Source organism: Acipenser ruthenus, chromosome 12, assembly GCF_902713425.1.
Source record: "Acipenser ruthenus chromosome 12, fAciRut3.2 maternal haplotype, whole genome shotgun sequence".
Lineage (NCBI taxonomy): Eukaryota > Metazoa > Chordata > Actinopteri > Acipenseriformes > Acipenseridae > Acipenser > Acipenser ruthenus.
The window spans coordinates 2,914,675-2,931,901 of NC_081200.1; the positions used below are offsets into that span (position 1 = coordinate 2,914,675).

The 17,227-nt window shown below is 40.3% G+C and overlaps 2 protein-coding genes and 1 long non-coding RNA gene across 4 annotated transcripts in view; 1 reads left to right on the plus strand and 2 right to left on the minus strand.

The window, feature by feature from the left end:
* LOC117417076 (26S proteasome non-ATPase regulatory subunit 1) overlaps nucleotides 1-9,767 on the minus strand; it is a 44,459-nt gene extending 34,692 nt beyond the window's left edge. Inside the window, exons 1-16 of the mRNA XM_034028800.3 lie at nucleotides 9,567-9,767; nucleotides 8,878-8,921; nucleotides 8,314-8,387; nucleotides 7,805-7,974; nucleotides 7,380-7,585; nucleotides 6,972-7,115; nucleotides 6,379-6,605; nucleotides 5,355-5,415; nucleotides 4,901-5,029; nucleotides 4,541-4,629; nucleotides 4,117-4,195; nucleotides 3,424-3,597; nucleotides 2,998-3,109; nucleotides 2,603-2,799; nucleotides 2,018-2,113; nucleotides 1,591-1,655 (exon numbers count right to left, since the gene is read on the minus strand). Of these exons, the coding sequence (XP_033884691.1) occupies nucleotides 1,591-1,655; nucleotides 2,018-2,113; nucleotides 2,603-2,799; nucleotides 2,998-3,109; nucleotides 3,424-3,597; nucleotides 4,117-4,195; nucleotides 4,541-4,629; nucleotides 4,901-5,029; nucleotides 5,355-5,415; nucleotides 6,379-6,605; nucleotides 6,972-7,115; nucleotides 7,380-7,585; nucleotides 7,805-7,974; nucleotides 8,314-8,387; nucleotides 8,878-8,921; nucleotides 9,567-9,582 (1,883 nt within the window). The 5' untranslated portion in view covers nucleotides 9,583-9,767. The remainder of the gene's footprint in view (nucleotides 1-1,590; nucleotides 1,656-2,017; nucleotides 2,114-2,602; nucleotides 2,800-2,997; nucleotides 3,110-3,423; nucleotides 3,598-4,116; nucleotides 4,196-4,540; nucleotides 4,630-4,900; nucleotides 5,030-5,354; nucleotides 5,416-6,378; nucleotides 6,606-6,971; nucleotides 7,116-7,379; nucleotides 7,586-7,804; nucleotides 7,975-8,313; nucleotides 8,388-8,877; nucleotides 8,922-9,566) is intronic.
* LOC131740035 (uncharacterized) lies at nucleotides 2,689-3,246 on the plus strand. Its single transcript, XR_009330662.1, has 2 exons — nucleotides 2,689-2,823; nucleotides 2,959-3,246. It is a non-coding gene; the product is annotated as an uncharacterized LOC131740035 (long non-coding RNA).
* A 1,611-nt stretch (nucleotides 9,768-11,378) lies between the features above and the next one.
* On the minus strand, nucleotides 11,379-17,223 carry LOC117416567 (uncharacterized protein C2orf72). Of its 2 annotated transcripts, XM_034027734.3 has the most exons (3): nucleotides 15,499-17,223; nucleotides 14,147-14,260; nucleotides 11,379-13,428 (listed from the first exon to the last, which is right to left on the minus strand). In XM_034027734.3, the coding sequence occupies exons 1-3, from the start codon at nucleotides 16,349-16,351 to the stop codon at nucleotides 13,322-13,324; spliced, it is 1,074 nt and encodes a 357-aa protein (XP_033883625.3). In that variant the 5' UTR covers nucleotides 16,352-17,223; the 3' UTR covers nucleotides 11,379-13,321. The 2 variants fall into 2 exon arrangements, with proteins under 2 accessions (XP_033883625.3, XP_033883627.3); XM_034027736.3 differs by lacking the exon at nucleotides 14,147-14,260.
* Between the last annotated feature and the right edge of the window lie 4 nt (nucleotides 17,224-17,227).

Genomic DNA, 17,227 nt, shown 5'->3' on the forward strand with positions numbered 1-17,227 from the left:
TTACTTCGAAACGAAAAAAAAAACTTTCGGAATCAGCGGCACGTGACAACGTAGTAATGTTAAATATTATTAGCTTCACTCAAGACAGAAGGCTACAGTTGGGACTGATTTAAAACACAATAATATGTATAAAATACATTAACAAAGCAGGTAACTCTTGATCGCTGCATTGTCAACCTGTATTTGTTCACAGACGCATATTCTCGCATACTTTTAGAAGCAACAACACAGATTACGTTCGACAGTAAGTTAATATATACAAGACACATTTTTAATTTCATGGAATATTCGATTTCATTAAAATATCATCGATTTGTTATTGTGGGGTCCCAATCGATAAATAATTTGATTATTATCGTTACAAGCCATAGATTTTATATATATATATATATATATATATATATATATATATATATATATATATATATATATATATATATATATATATATATATATATGGCTTGTAACAATAATAATCAAATTTATATATATATATATATATATATATATATATATATATATATATATATATATATATATGAACTTAAGACAGAATTTTAGAATAATTATTCCAATTTAAACACTGCTTTAAAAGATGTGCAGTATTGTTGGGTATTTTGTGAAGACAGGAGCCCTTTTCTTGTACCAGTGTAATTGTTTATCTTAATTACAGAAATGGCCCCAGGGTTACTCTCCAAGCTGCACAAAACAGTGTACAGGAGATCCATATGGAAATTCAGCAATGGCCAAATACTCTGATGGTAATAAATCCAATGTTTTAATCCAGTACATAGCCAGTTAAAAACAGTAATCCCTGGAAAATGCCATTCCTGCCTGTGACAGATCTGCTGTCATGTAGAAGCCTCTCTGCTTGAAGCAAAACATAGGCTTTTAGAAGATGTTAAATCAGCACTGCTGTACAAAATCCCATTTCGTTTTTAATAAAATACATTATATTTTAACAATTATTTACCAAGGTCTCTGGATTCATAGAACAGGACTGAAAAAAGGCACTGCGGATCTAACTCTTTCTTGCCAAACATTTCAAATATAACAAGTAGCACATGGTTTAAAATTGTGTAAGGTTGCCCTTTTAAATCCAAAGAATCTTTAATTACTGGATTGGCTACATGTGTCATGCTACAGACTGTAGGTGAATCTTACCCATATACATTTAAATATCTATATATAGATCAGATCATTTGGCTTCGTTGCCAAACTAAATACTTCTGCAATACTACAGGTTTAAGGTGAATATCGTGTGGCTAGCAATTTGTACAACAAAATACATTGTCATAAATCAGCCAGGACCTAGCACTTGGAGGAAGTGATCAATTCATCAGATTATTGTGGGTGTTAAAAGAAATGTGAATGTGTAAATGCTTGGCAAAACATGTGCAAAGAAACAGTATGTCAAATCCCATTTGGAAAATATTCCTTCAACTACGAAAGGAATGTTCCCTTTGTGTATACACATATGGAGCAATTCATCAAACCTGGCACTGTTTGGCTTTGTGAGTATTTACTCAACAGAGACACCCGGTGGCCAAAACAGAAACATAAAAAGTATAAAGGAGAACTTGACCGTACCTGAACATAATAAACCCGATTGACTCCACAGCTGCCCTTCTGACATCATCGCTGACATCGCTCACCTAACACATTGATTAAAAAAAAAAGCAGGATTGCACACATGCATATACCAAAAACACACATGCAAAAAAAAAAAAAAAAAAAGGAAACATTGACGTTTAACAATAATTAATCAATGCGGATCAAATATGGCACCAATTAAACTTTTTTCGGGACAGTATAGAACAGTTTAATGAATTTAAAAATGCAAATAATTAGTCAAATAAAATAAATGAATAACGTTTAAAAAAATGTTATAAAAAAGGGCAATCTTCCCGTGAAGATTCTTTGCATGAACAAACAAACTACAAAATGAGTTATATAATCATGTTGATGGGTTGTCTGGTCTGCTGAAAGAATGCTATTGCAGAAAGAGATCACTCACAGCTACATGGAGAAGGCGTCGGATGGCTTTGTTGTTCCCCGAGCCACAGTATGCCATGCCGACCGTGTACATTCCAGAACGTCGGAGGATGGGGTCCTGTAAACACAAAACACCAAATCATTAGGGCGGCGCACTTTAACTCAAGCAATCAATGGGAGTTTTAAGAGAAGACTGCAGTGGTCCAATCCTGAATGTGTTTACTGTTCTTCGAAAGGAAAGGAAGAAGAAGAATTTATATTTAAAAATGTACTCCCCAGAAGCCATTGCAACTCCTACACACTCTGGCGCTCTCTCTCCGTACCTAATCCCTGCTAATATGCTTTCAGGTGTCTGCATTCCTTTATGGGAAGAAGAAATGTTGGTATGTGCAGCACTCCATATATGTGAAAGGGACACTTCTTCACCAATTGCTACAAAACAAAACAAACAAACAAACAAACAAACATTGGACAAACCAAATCACTTTTACCATAATGAGTGGATCTTCCATATATGGACATATGAGACCGACAAAGTAATGGCAATTCATAGTGAGGATGACTGGAATTATTTTGTCTGATCTATGTGCTGTTGAGCTGATCTCACCTTATCCCTGCACAGGCTGTCGATGAGTGTGTCTGCCTCCTCCATCCTGCCGTACATAACGAGGGCGATGCCAACTGCCAGCCCGCGGAGGATCTTCTCGTGCTGCGTCTCCTGGGCGTACCCCACCATGTCTTCGATGGCCTGGGCAGATTTGGAGCCCAGCATCACCAGACCCAGAGCCAGTCCTGCTGCCTCCCCTGGTGCACAGCAACAGAAAAGGGGTCAGTCTCAAACTCTTGTAAAACTACTTTTAAACAGGAGTCTTCAGTTAGCCCAATATCTCCACAGTAAATTAAAGAAAACGTGAAGATGCATTAATACTGTATGTACGTTAATAAAAATATTGCTCCCTACAGGATTTCTTCAAAATGCCATGTTAAAAATGCCACGTCTACCTGTGACAGCATCATCTTGGTAGAGGTTGGACTTGAGCAGGTCGTACACATCCTGTCGGGCAGTTCCTAGGGCAGCCAGCCCCAGACCCAGGCAACCTCCGTGACGCACAATCTGTGGGGGAGAAGAGAGATGCACACTGAACACGAAGCGATGCAGGAGGGGACACAAACCAATGGGACCAACTTACTAAACTCATAGTACTTATCACTTACATGTATTTACATAAGTAAATTAAAAAAAAAAAACAACACACATACTAAATTGTCAGTTTCATTTTTCATTATTCTATACTCACTTCTCTTTGCATTAAAGATGGTTTAACCTTATTTTTAAGTTTGTCTTTACTTTGCCCAATTTTTTTTTTTTTTTTTTTTAAATAGTAGTTTCTCAAAGTTTTCCCTGTCCTGCAGTGGACAGACACTCACATCATTGCTGGCATTCTTCAGCTGGCTAAGCAGGTAGTCAATGATGTCACCACCATGGTTGGCGTGGATCAACCCCAGAGCGTACAGGCCTCCTCCCTCCTGATAGGCTGAGCCAGGTGATGTGTCCTTGGGTAGGTACGTGGCCATTAACTGCAGCGCCTCCTTCTCATGGCCCTGAATGCAAATGATACAAAATCATACATGGTCTTGCAAATCACCGAACGTGAAAACACAGCTTCAGGATAAAAGTAACTACTGCATATTTAATATCCTGAAGCTGTTGAAACTCACACAAGATATATTATTATAGTATGGAGTTTAATTGTTGGGGTTGTTGCACACGATAGATACAGTAATGCATCAGACACAGCAAGGATTCAATACAAACTGACTCATAGAAGACACTGGAATAGACTTCTAGTTGAAAAGTTTGTCATTTCAAATGTAGGAGTCTTTCAGTGTTTCTAAATGTAGTGCTACCAAGTGTTTTAGAATTATAGAACCATTTAACTACCGGTAAGTGAAAATAGGAACATAGAATACAATAGGTGGGTATTTAGATTAAATTAAATATTAAGCAGATAGCAATACACTAGTCCATTGGTAAAAGCAATGCAAAAAAAAAAAAAAATAGCTTCTGACCATGTATTAAAAACTTAACAAAAGTACGTGCCGTTGCTCGTATAGCCTTACCTTGTGAATAACTCCCAGGCTGGCGGTAGCAGTGAATTTTGCCCAGTTTGTGGCTCTGGCCAGCCACTCCAAGTTCTCTCTGTTAGGTTTAGAAAACACATCATTAAAGATTAAAAGGTAGAAAATCAATAGTACTTAGTCGTCCAGAGCTGGCTATATACCATTAAAATCTGGGTACGTTCAACAAACAAGCTAATTATGAATGAATGGCAGTTCTTTGCAGGTTCTTTATACTTTTGCAATTGCTGTGCAAGCTAGCTTGGCTTTGGCTTTAAACTATGGGTTAAAAAAAATAATAAATGAAAAAGCCCTACTTCACATCTTAAAGATAATTAAAGAAATTCTTGGCTATCAGCATGGGCACCTCGTGTGTAGAGAAGCGTGCATAGGAAAGTTTGCAGGAGAAAGGTGTGCAGTGCGATACCTGAGAAACTGGTCGCTTGTTGTTCCAGTATGCATGAAGGAGTTGGCTATAACAGTTGCGGTGTGGCAGACAGAATTCCGTACTGCATCCTTTTGGAAAAAACAGAATTTGTAAGTGGTTAAGACCCAACCTGCTCTGCAAGACAGATATACACTAGGCAAGTTAATGGTGAATATGTTGTACAACTTAACAAGTGGGAGAAAAGTTGTAGGAATGGCTGACACAGACCAGCTTTATTGTCAATGGGTTTAAAAGCAAGCTGCAACTTTGCATGTACTCATGAACATCGCAAGCTTCTGGCTACATGTTATTTACATTTAAACATTCTGACTACAAACAAAAAAACAATTAGTATCTTACCTTTGTGTTTTTTAGAATCATCAAGTCTGTGTGGTTGTTTCTGATCAGGAATTGGAGTTGCAGTTCAATGGCCATTTCGCCACTTAATATTTTAATCATCTTTGAATTCTGGTCTTTGGGTTCTTCCTTCTACAATGGAAAGATAAGAGTTGTTTTTGTTTAGATGAACCAATGCTTCACAGAGCGCTTCGTGACCAGTACGCTCTTAAGTCACTGTCTGTGTGGACCTTCAAACAGAAAGTGACTCAAGTGTAAATTACACACATTTATACATTCATTTTTACTGTCCCCATTCCTGGTTCACACTACAGCATGCAGGTCATTATTAAATATTATTAAATAGATCTGTACTTGTCTCCAGTGACCACTGTAAGCCGTAGAAGCACCTCTGTAATAATATGTATGCGGCTCTCTGTGAACATTTTCTAAACAGCTGTTGCTTAGATTTACCCACCGATTCTGCTGGCTTTCCTGCTGGTGAGCTGCCAGTCTTATCATCGGTTTCCATGGCATCACTGGGAAAAAAAGACATCAAAATAAACATTTCAGGATTACACAGGTCTATCACATACCTTAGATTAGTAGGAGTATCTACAGCTCCTGTTGCCCATTATTATGAAAGAAAAGGATAGAACAGGGGGAACGAGATAACTAGACTGCTTTTGATAAAGCACTGCTTTGATAAAGCAGGGTTGACCTGGGTGACAGATGCAAGTAAACAATACGCGTATCAATGCCCTGGAAGCGGCTTGTTACTGACACTTCCATCCAAGCTTCTCTGGATTGAACCGTCGGCCCAAATGTTGGTTAAAGCAAAAGTTTCCACATCCCTGCTGCAGTCTGGCTCATGGTGTGTCTCAAGCAACAAAAATATGGCTAAACAAATTAAACAAAAAAAGTTCCTTATGGAAGTGAAACTTTCACGCAGGCATGGCTGTTTGTTATTTCATCGTGCATTTTGTCTTGCTCAACCCGGGTCAAAGGGTGTTGACCCACATCCTGAGGTGGGTCGCTGGGACTCAGGTTAACCCGGGTACATGGTTTCACACTATGCGGAATTGTGACCCAGGTAACCAGAACCCGGGTAGGAGTGCCAGTGTGAAAGGGGCTATAGAGTGTGCTCTATAGAAAGATGACCTACATCTGTTTTACAGGTTTCCTTTAAAAAGCATTACGAACCTATTTTGTGTAATAGTGCAACATTAAAATAGAACTGATGGTTCTACTGCTCTTTTGAAGAAAGGCAAAAAGAAAAGATTTGGGCCTATTTGATGGTTGTCATGACGTACTCCCAGTTTACACAATTGCATCAAAAGCAACTGAATTTTTTTCCCCCCACCAACTCTGTTCAAAAGTTTATCCACATTGGATCATTCGGCTCTACTTCAATTGCAATAACTGGAAAAGACAGGATTGACCTAGTATTGCGTGACCTTGACATACACAAACCCTGGGCAGCCACACGCTGAAGCACACACCTGTCCTTGTCTGCAGCGGACACAGTGCCGGTGTTGGTGGAGCCGGGCACGGCGGGGATTGGCGTGCCGACAGTGCGCAGGTTCTGGATGACAGAGGACAGGAACTGCTGGCTGGCACTCTCGTACAGGTCGAAGCAGATCTGATAGGCCATCAGCAGGTTATCCTCCTTCACAAGCTTCTCCAGGATATCACTCACCGCCTGAGGGTCGTCCAGGAATATCAGGCACTGCCCAGGGGAGGCAAGAGGAGGATCGTCAGTGCTCCATAGGGTTCAAAGGAATACCCTACAGCTTACCTGAGCCATAACTGCATGGTAAGAATTAATTATACTACAGATCCAGAAATAACTCATAATGCATAGCAGTTTCCCCCATTCCAGGTTTTAATACAAACCGGATTAGCCCAGGGGTGTAGCTAACAAGCTCAGATGTGTCTTATTAAAAACTCACAGTAAAACCAGGAATGGGAATTTTTATTTCCATCCTTGTACTATACAGTTGACCAACTGTATTAGTAGGTATACAAGCACTGAGAAGTCAGCATGCTGCATATTATATGCAACGTTCAGTGTTCCTTATGGCAGGTGCAGTACCTGGCAAACGTTGATGAAGTCTGGCTTCTCCAGGTTCATGTAGAGCTTGACTAGCACTCTGAGCACCTCGTTGCGAAACTGTTTGTTCTGCATCAAAGACATGCAAACCTTCAGGCTGTAGGCCAGCATGCCGCCAACATCGGTCTGGAAAAAACAGCAGATAAAAAAAAAACATTTAATAAAAGGAACATATGTTTACACATTATTAAAAAAGATGTCACTTTATAAAACTGTACTGTTGAGAGAGCAATATAGACATATATCTTCTAGTAGTGATCGTGTCTAAACATATACTTCACAGTATTTAATTCATTACAGGACTCTATACTGTTCTAACATTGACCTTGGCTGTAATGTTCTTACTGCTCACAGTAAAGTGCATTTCCAAGGTAGAATAGTGGCACTTACAGACTCGAGGATGGTCCTCTCAAAGATGTCGAGCCTGCGTGTCTCAAGAGCGATGCCGATGGCCTGCTTGTACTTGTGGTCTCCCAGGCAGCGCAGGAACATCTTGTTGACAATGCCCTCCAGACGGGGGTCGATGCTCTTCCTCTCGTTCTCTGGAACCTCTATGTTCTCAACCCGCTGCTTTGTGTAGTGATCGATGCACTTTGCTGCAGGGCAGTCAGGGAAACAGGCATACACCTCAGTTTTCAGGATTACAGATTCACAACAGCATCAACGATTGTCACAGTAAGATTACAGTGGCTTGCTGCATTGTTTCAGACTAATGTTGACCTTCAACATCCCGTTTGGATTTTTCCTTATTTTTTTTATCTTCGTAATGTTTTATGACCTAAAGACACTTGACACTTCCAAAGTGTTTTACTCACAGATTATCGTCTCCACATATTCAGAGTCGTCTGAGACGTTGAACAGATCCCCGGCACCCAGTGCGTAGTTCAGCGATTCCTCGAATGCACCAAGATGATAAAACACTTTTGAGGCCACCAGAGCAGCAAACTCCCGGCTCCGGAAGGTCTCATCTTCATACAGAACCTCGCTGGAAGAGACGGGGCAAACACACACATCAAACACCTTTTCCATACAATCATGGTGGAAAGGTTATTAAAGGGTACCACTGTTGCTGTTTGCGTTGTGACCCCAAAACGAAACACATGGTTCTGGCACCTGCATGTAGCCAACCAAACTTAGAAAGCATTTCTCCTGGAAAGTCCAACTGAAGTTTGAAGATTGTATTTATTTAATTATTCATTCATTCATTTATTTGTTTATTTTCTGGATTTATAAATAACAGTGTTTGCTGTGGTATTCTTTACAAAAGCACAACTCAATATAATAGTTTTAAACTAACTGACATGAGATGAAATATTTCTCTTACATTTTATCAACAGACTCTGAAATCTCAGCCCAGAAATCATTGACCACAGCATCCAGCTTGTGCAGGGCAAACTCCTAAAGTTAAAGAAAGAAACAAGTAAAGAATAAAGCCCATATTTTGCTACAGTACATGAAAATGTTATGTATGGTAACTCATGACAGTCACAGCACATCAAATTAAAAGGCTCTATATATATATATATATATAAACAAAGAAGCTACAATATGGAAAAAGTATATCCCATCTCAAGAATAAATATTGCTCTACATTTTCTATTCCAACAACCCCATGCAAGGCTACTAAATAGAATGCAATTACAAGTACTGTAACTGTACACCAGCTGCACAGATTTGCTTTCTCAAGTGACAGTATGCTGTTGGACTTTCATTGCACAACTCTGATGTGTTGACTAGTCAAATGTGACAACTCGAGTATTTGATTACTCGAGTATTTGATTACTCGAGTATTTGATTCGAGTACTCGAGTACTAATGTGAAGGACATCTGCCCAGTTCCAAAAACCCTTACAATAAACCCCATCAAGTGCCACGAGTGATAGACTTACCTTGAGTTGAGGCTCTTCCTCATCCAAGAGAGAGATAATTCCAGCTGTAAAAAGAAAAGGACAATCTTACTATAGTTTACTGTAGGACAATACAACTACTGCCTTTTCATTCAGGGACAGGAATAAAACATATTATTCCATGATTAACCCTGAACTCCATTTTCTTTTTTTTTTTATAATAAAATCCGTACGACACTGTAATTGTTAACAAACGATCATGATGATTGATTGACCATCATAGCATACAGTACAGCACCGCAGTGTGTAGATACAGTATTGCACGATATTGGGACATGCAGATACTGAAGCGAAAGACAAAGTTCAAAACACAATGTGTCTCAAATCACTTTTTTTATGTATCGCTCAGAGTAGTCGAATATTATGAACTTAATCATCGATGTGTCTCTAGTTAAACAACAACCTACTAGCGTGTTGTCATCTTCACTTCAGCTGCTGTATAAATAAATCTGAAATCACCAGCACACAAATAAAAACACGAATAATTCCACGGACACTCCCCCCTAACCTTTATGATAGCACATATTTAGTTCTGGTGTGTGATTCCAGCTGGTTAATAAGAATTCGTTTTTCTACATTTCTCTGCCGCTAACGGTTCGATGTGACTCAGCTAAATTTGCCGGTCTTCACTCGATCTTAACTCCCTTGTCTCTCCGCTCTTTTCGCCTTACCTGCTGAGGTTATCATGTTTGCTAGGGTTCCGTACTCCTCTCCAGACCAGCGACTCTTCCAAGAGCAGGTATAGGTATTTGAAAAGGCGGTTTGACTCGACAATATCTCGCCTCTCAGTGAATGTTTGTGGGACTCTTCCTGCAAAGTTGATTCACAATGAAGCTCACTTGGAAACAGGGGGCCTTCTGCTCTCTAGTAGGCTGCCCAAAGGAACCGCCTGACCACAATATTGCAAAAAGACGTGACATTAGTTATTTTACTCGCCGTTACCATTTACATTGATTTTGTATCATTAACAATATTAGTATATACATATTTCGCGACTGAAATCATATTATTTTTTCATAAAAAAAAAACTAAATCTGTTTTGGACATGCAATTTATGAAGCGGCTAAAAAGTGCTTTCGTGTTCTTAGTTACTCGACCAGTGGTACTACGAAATTATTCCGCCCTCTCATGGTAGGAGGCCAACTGTGCACTAAAGGAATTTTCTGAAGACTTAAGTGTAATAGAGCATGGATATAATTATGAAACGTGTCCGTGGTTAGTTTTTTTTTTTTTTTTTTAAGTCCTATGCACTATTCGCGAAGCCTTATCTAATGAGTCATTTACAGAAAGGGTTTTTCAAATACTCCAAATGGTTAATAGTAAAACATCGACTAATTATAAAACAAATACTACAAAATAAATAAATTTAAAAAAAACAAAACCTAACAACAACTACCTACAACAAACTAAATCACAAATGTGTTGAGTTCTTGTCTTCATTTTGGATTGGTAATGTTGTTAGGTGCTGTTAAGTGCTTATAATAATTTGACCCTCAAGTGTGGCAGCCCGTGTGCTGCAACTCTCCATGACCACTAGATGGCGGTGTAAACCCTTATTTAAATGTTATGCCAGAGATAAGTGACAACTGTGGACGTGCGAACTGTAGCCTGGGAATTTAAGCACAAATTATACAAACTGCATTGTTTTTCCTGACAACATGCGTGGTATTCTGACAGCTGATTCATTATTGTTTTTTCATTCAAAATGTATTTTAAGTCTGGTTGCGTATGAGGAAATTATACAAAAAAAAACACAAGTCACTTAATTATTAAATCTGCATTTAATTAAATAAAAAAAACACTACGCTTTAAAACAGAACATTTGTTAGTGCATATTACAATATATATAAACATATAAATACTATTTAAAATGTGAATAAAATCAGATCTCATCAAAACAAAACAAAAAACAATTAGGAGGGATTTGTCATTAAAATGATGCTACATTTTTTTTATTGAACTTCTTTGTTACATACATCAGTACCCCAAACCATATTATCTGAACATATTTGTGTTCCTATAATGCATACAGATTTTCAATGCAACCTCAATTACTTTAACAGAAACACCCGATTATTTTAACAATGAGGTGTTTAAATAATACAGCACAATGCCATCTGTGTTTACCCAGATACATCCTTAGACAAGAAAACAAAGCCTTCTGATCATCATATAACAGGTGAGAAAGAGTTGAACTGCTAATGCAGGGACGGAAACAAGACTCCTGTTGCATAGTAGTTTGATCAATTCCTGGTTTTGCTGCGAGTTTAATAAAACACCTCTTTCCCACCTGTTATATTCACAGAGCACTAAACCCACGACCCTCCGATCAAGAGTCCAGAGCCCTAACCACTACTTCACACTGCTGCTATTCACAGTGCACTAAAGCCACAGTGTTTAGCAGTCAAGCACAGTTGGCCTTTTCTCTGCTTTTGTGCCATTTCTTAATGTTTATTTGGGTGGCAAATAAATATCTCACACCGTACATTGCACTAAATACATTTTATTCACTGTTTAGGAATTAGAAAAAAAAACAGTAATCCACAAACATATTTTAAACAATTTATATATTTTAATAAAACATTCAAAAACTATGAGGAATAAAAGCTCTATTTTTTATTAAAAAAAAGTAATTCCTAAAAGAATACAAAAAAACCCCAAAAACACCTTCTATTAAAAGTACCTTGGCCAGTGCACTCTTTTAACCAACATACTGCATCTGTAACCTGGTCATGTCAAGCTGCCGTTCTCTGCAATCAGGCATTGCTTGTTTGTTTAGGACGTTTACACAAGATAGCATGCTGAGTTACAAAGGTCACATTAGAAGGTTCATCCTTCAAAGGCAACATAAATAAAGCCAGAACAGCAATAACTTTCTTTCACCCCTTAACCTCCAGTCATGTAGGACTCAGAACAGCGCAGCAAGGACTTGTGCATATGGGATCCCCCCCAAACTGTGTCCAATACCTCCGTACTGCACTGGATTCAGAACCAGCTCTGAAGAGGTTCAAATCAGGACAAGCAGCTACTGTGTGCGTGTGTCTCATGAATCTAAACTGGGAGAAGACAACCCTGTGTGCTTTGCTACGGGAATCTAAGTTGTTTTTGAGTATTTTTATTTTTAGGTAGAAAATGTTGTAAACCTTTGCAATGGACCTTCCTTTGTGTCAGGAAACCTAAGTGAACAGAGCAGGTGGATGTTCATTATTATTATTATTGTTATTTGTTTATTTAGTAGACGCCTTTATCCAAGGCGACTTACAGCGACTAGGGTGTGTGAACTATGCATCAGCTGCAGAGTCACTTACAACTATGTCTCACCCGAAAGACGGAGCACAAGGAGGTCAAGTGACTTGCTCAGGGTCACACAATGAGTCAGTGGCTGAGGTGGGATTTGACCTTTTCTTTAACCACTTGACCATGTGAATGAATTACAGGAGCATTTGGTACAGTGGTGCCAAAGACCACACAACAGTGAGGCTGAGATTCCTGATCAAGAGTTCCGAGCAATCTCACAGTTTCAGAGTTCCGATCGATCTCACAGTTTCAGAGTTCCGAACTGTCTCACAGTTCTTATCTATTCTTTTTTTTACATGTAAACCAGTTATCTCATAAAAAAAGGACAAAACAGCCCACTGCGGGGCAGACATCTCTTTGAAGTGATCCGAGTGTTTTACAATTATGGACAAGATATTCTTTTGGCCAGTTAAACATAGTAATGTCAAATATGTCATCACAGCAGCAATAACACAACCTTTACTGTTACCTAAATGTCTGGGACAGAAGAATGCTAGACTCAGTGTAGAGCTGCGATGAGAGAAACACAACACATTCCTATTGACAGACCTACCTCATATGTAATCATGATCTGTCTGAACTAATATAGCTCATAATTAAAACAAAAAGAAATGAAAGGTAGTGCAAATACTCTATGTCACTATTTGATCTAACGTTGCTGTCACTTTGTAACAGCATAGCTTTACAATAAATGCAGTCTAGTAGTACACAGTAATTCACATAATGTAAGGCAATCACAGCCACACCAAACCCCACTATCCCTCCCCTAAATGGGTGCTCTCTTTATAAAGACATATATGCCTGTTTGAGTTCCCTTGTAAAAGTTGACCCTGGTAAATCTGTAAGGTAAATTTGCTTACAGTATACTATGCATTTATCAAAGTTTACTACAGTTTGCCCTGGATTTTAATATGCTTCACTATACCTCTCTGGGCTTTACAATGCTTGCCAATGCTTCCTCATGCATTCATCATGAGTTACTACACTTTGCAACGGGTCACTTTTATAAGGGTTTGCTTAGATCTATGTGATTGTAACAGAAGGGCTTGGCTCCAGGGGTATTAAGACTGCCAGGGGGCTGGATGATTGGGAAGCAGGCGTGGGGGTGGGAGGGGTGTGGTGCGCTCGGTCAGGCCTGGGTCTCTTGCTCGCTCGCGATGCAGGAAGGGTTCAGGGGCTCAGCGACAGGCCTGCTGATGCGCAAGGGGACGGCTTCTTCCCTGCTCTGCTGGACACCTGGACAAAGGGACGCGAGACAGGAGAGACATGTGAATGCTGGTTTCACTCTGAGCCACATTAATATCAAAGTGAAACAAATTGTACTTAACTTTCAGTCTTGCAAACAAGAGTTCTAGAATATTGATCCACATACCTATGCTACAGGGATGGCTGTGATCACCATGATATATGCATATTAACTGAAATACATTTCTGTTCAACTGCATTGACGTTTTGAGCTTTGCAATGAGAATTAATCCACTGAAGATATTTGGTGCGACACAATCACAGGCATAAGCATTAGGGTTAAAGGTTAGGATTAACATTATAGTGCATGTATATTTGACTGCAAAGGCACCATACTGTTGCTTACAGTATGCTTATAATCTTTCTATGAAGCACCAGTCATGGTTCCAGTCTAACAAAACCAGAGTAGGAAAGTGTAGTTAAGCCTTTGTGAAGTGTGCAGGCATACTTGGGACTGGGTGCTGGTCTGCACTGCTCTCCCTAGCTAATGGACTTCTTTACTGCTCTCTCAAGGGCATGCATTGTATTGCACGGAATAAAGGTTGAAAACCACAAGCTTACACAGAAAAAAAAACAACTACAAAAAACAGATTTATACTAAGCTGTTAGTGTTAAACATTAATTCAACAAGGAGTGGAGAAAGTGAAAGGGGCAGGGAGCTCAGCACACATACAGCAGACATGTCTATCACAGGGGCTGTGAGACGTACCTTGCCGGCTGGTGCTGGAGCTGCAGTTGGGTTGTCTCCTCCTGTTCTCTCGTGCCTGCCAGGGGAAGCACTTCCGAACCCAGGACATTGTGCCTCCTCTATCTCTACTGTCCCCTGTGACACACACACACACACACACACACACACACACACACTGTTTGAATAAACAGCAGTTTAGGCAACTCTAAAGCTGAGGGAACATGAAGCCACTTTTTAGGAACAGTGGCTTGAATCCTGGTTTCAGGAGACCTAGTACGAGATAACTTTGCTGTATCAAACTCCAAGTCTCCCCTGGTGTGCCATGCAATGGCCTGAAACCTAGACTCCTGAAACCAAGTTTCAAGACACAAAGTGGCATCTCGTTCCTTCAGCTTAATAAAGCAAGTTCGAATATTATCAGATTTACATTTATATTTAGACAATCATGTTCCCCAGTAAACGAGCACCCGTAACTTGAAGGGTAGAGGGTAGGTACAACAACTGTAGCAGCTTGTCAGTCCTCTGAAATTGGTTCATGGGATACAACAGTTTGCAGGGCCCCCTGCTGAACACACTGTGGGTACTGGAACATGGCCCCAGGGATTCAGAGATCATACCAAGTGTCTTGTGACATAGTGGGTGACTTTCATTATCTGAATGTGGTGGTGATGATTCGGTGAAGTTCTGCATTACTTCCAGAGGTTTGTTTGTGTTCAGGCACATAGTTACATATTCCTCACTAATATTTGCTGAGCCGCATATAAAATGGGGCGAACAACAATGCAAGCTGGTGTCAAGCTTGTGGCAATTATGGAGAATCTGAGAGGCCACGTCTCAACAGGACATGCTGAGCTGACATGCAGTGCTGCCAATAAACTAACAATTGTTGGATTATTTTCTAATGGCCAGGAAACTCAGTTCCCATGGCTACCAATCACAAACAGTCTGCGCAGTACACTAATTGCATGTCGATTTATAATGTGCGATTTGTTTCCCTGTCCAATTAATTATTTTGTTATTATAACAATCTTTTTTTTTTCTCATATAACGATACTGTTATATTCTTTACTTTACACAACTACACTGTACAGCACTGCACACGTGTCTTAAACTGCCTGTTTTTTCGTCCTGTCATACACTGTCTTGAAAACAGAACTGGAAAGTATTCCTGAGTTATGCAGTCTGTACTAAAACATGTTGCATAGCAATTGATTATTGGCCTACTACTGTACAATTTCATCACAATTAATTCTGGCACACGTGCTGAACACAGCATACACAAGTGTAATACAAATAAATGTTATTAAATACAAATTTTTTAAAAAAAAAACATTCTACATTTTTGGGGGCCTGTTTATTTTAAATCAGTGTACCTGTTTCTGTGCAAAGCGAGGCTCGGATGGCTTTGCAGGCATTTCTCTTAATTTCGAGTGTGCACCCCGGATTCTTCGGTATGAAGTGACCAGCCCACATCGCCTCACCGGGGTGCCCCTTGAAAACTCTCTGCAGCAGCTGCTCCAGCAGCCGGACGGACTGCCAGCTGTCCCCGCTTTCCCTTCTCGAGTGCACCAGCCCGAGCAGAGCCGGCTGCACACCCGCAGCCCGACTGCGACCCCTCACGTCCTTGAGAATCTCCTTCAGGCAAACCCTGTTTCGAGGGTGAAGCAGAAACTCGTGCCTGAAAACAAAAACGATTAACGGGCAGTCTATGGCTCGCTGTGTGCCTTTGCACGCTTTGCCATACGCCCTGCGTGTTTCGACCCCTCCTTTCTGCTGGGAGCACTTAACCAGCCCGGTCGCCGGCTTGGCAGCGCTACTGCTGGCGTCGTCGCTGGAACATGGATCCGCTTCGTCTTTTTCACCTGGTTGTATTTCTTCGCCAGGAATACCCGCACAGTTGCTTGCATTCACGTTGCCGATGACACTCCCGTCACCTCCCCCTCCTGCTGAAATTGAACCGTTTTTGATTGCAACACAAGTTTCATCATCACTAGTACCTGTTGTAGTATTTAATCCCGACGGGAACATCTCATTCACGAACTCTTCCAGCGAACCGGTTTCGCTCCCGTCACCTTTCTCCAAAACATCGCTAACTAAGAAAATCCTTTCCCTGCCGCCGATGTCTTTTAAAACCTGCTGGAATTCCTCCTCTGTCGGGTCATCGTCTTGCTGTGATTCTGAGTCCGAGCCGCGACTCGCCCTCTCTACTTCCTCACCCACCCCCATGAAGCAAATGCGGCTTTATTGCTTAGCCTATATTACTGTAGAACCACCGCTACTCTCTATTTAGCCCTGCGCCTCCTCTGTCTGGTTCTTGAAAAATGTACGCCTCTGGGAGACTTGATTCACGAAATCCTAGTTCCCTTGTTCACTGAGCACCTTACACGTCGCCGGAGATGGCATAATACCTTTTCAAAACACACATACACAAGACACGAATCACTGGCAGTTCAGTTCTGGAGGTGGGTGGTTAGCAAGGTTTCGTGGCAGTTGGTTTGGCTGTGATTCTGAATGGCCAAAGAGGCGGATCCGATTATGTTGCACAGTCTAGTTTACACTGGCTGGCAAACAAACAATGACGTTCAGGGGTTGTCACGTAGAACAATGCAAGTTATAACATTTATTTTTAATTAAACATTAATCTTCCGGTGCTGGATTGTTACTCCACAAGCAGGGTTGTCCACATCATGTTTCTCAACAACGCAATGTTTGGTAAAATGTCATTAGAAATTGGACAGATCTGTAAACAACTGCTGCAAGTGATACGCAAGCACGCTGCTACTCGCGTTATTGAGGTTTATTAGTTACAGCAATTCAAAATGCATTCATAACAATCGAACAAATCCTACACTCGACCCCTATTGCGATTGATAAATCTCTGTTGTATAAAATGCGATCCCTGTCTTTGAATACGAGTAGTAAAGCATTGTAAGTAGTTAATAATTCACTCTAGGTGGTTCAAGGGCAGAGTGCTGAACTGCTTGTCCCAAAACAACCTTAGATTGGTTGGATGTCCCCTGTCCCAACATAGACACAGCACAGCACTGGAAAGAGGGACCGAGTTAAACTTTAAGTAAAGTTTTAGCATGCACTCTCGCGAGA

Bases quoted from the DNA above. Each gene is read 5' to 3' on its own strand.
- LOC117416567 (XM_034027734.3), bottom strand. From the start codon at position 16,351: ATGGGGGTGGGTGAGGAAGTAGAGAGGGCGAGTCGCGGCTCGGACTCA. The intron at 14,261-15,498 runs GTACACTGATTT...TGTGTGTCACAG, and splicing joins CTCGCTTTGCACAGAAACAG to GGGACAGTAGAGATAGAGGA. The intron at 13,429-14,146 runs GTACGTCTCACA...CCCTTTGTCCAG, and splicing joins CTCCAGCACCAGCCGGCAAG to GTGTCCAGCAGAGCAGGGAA.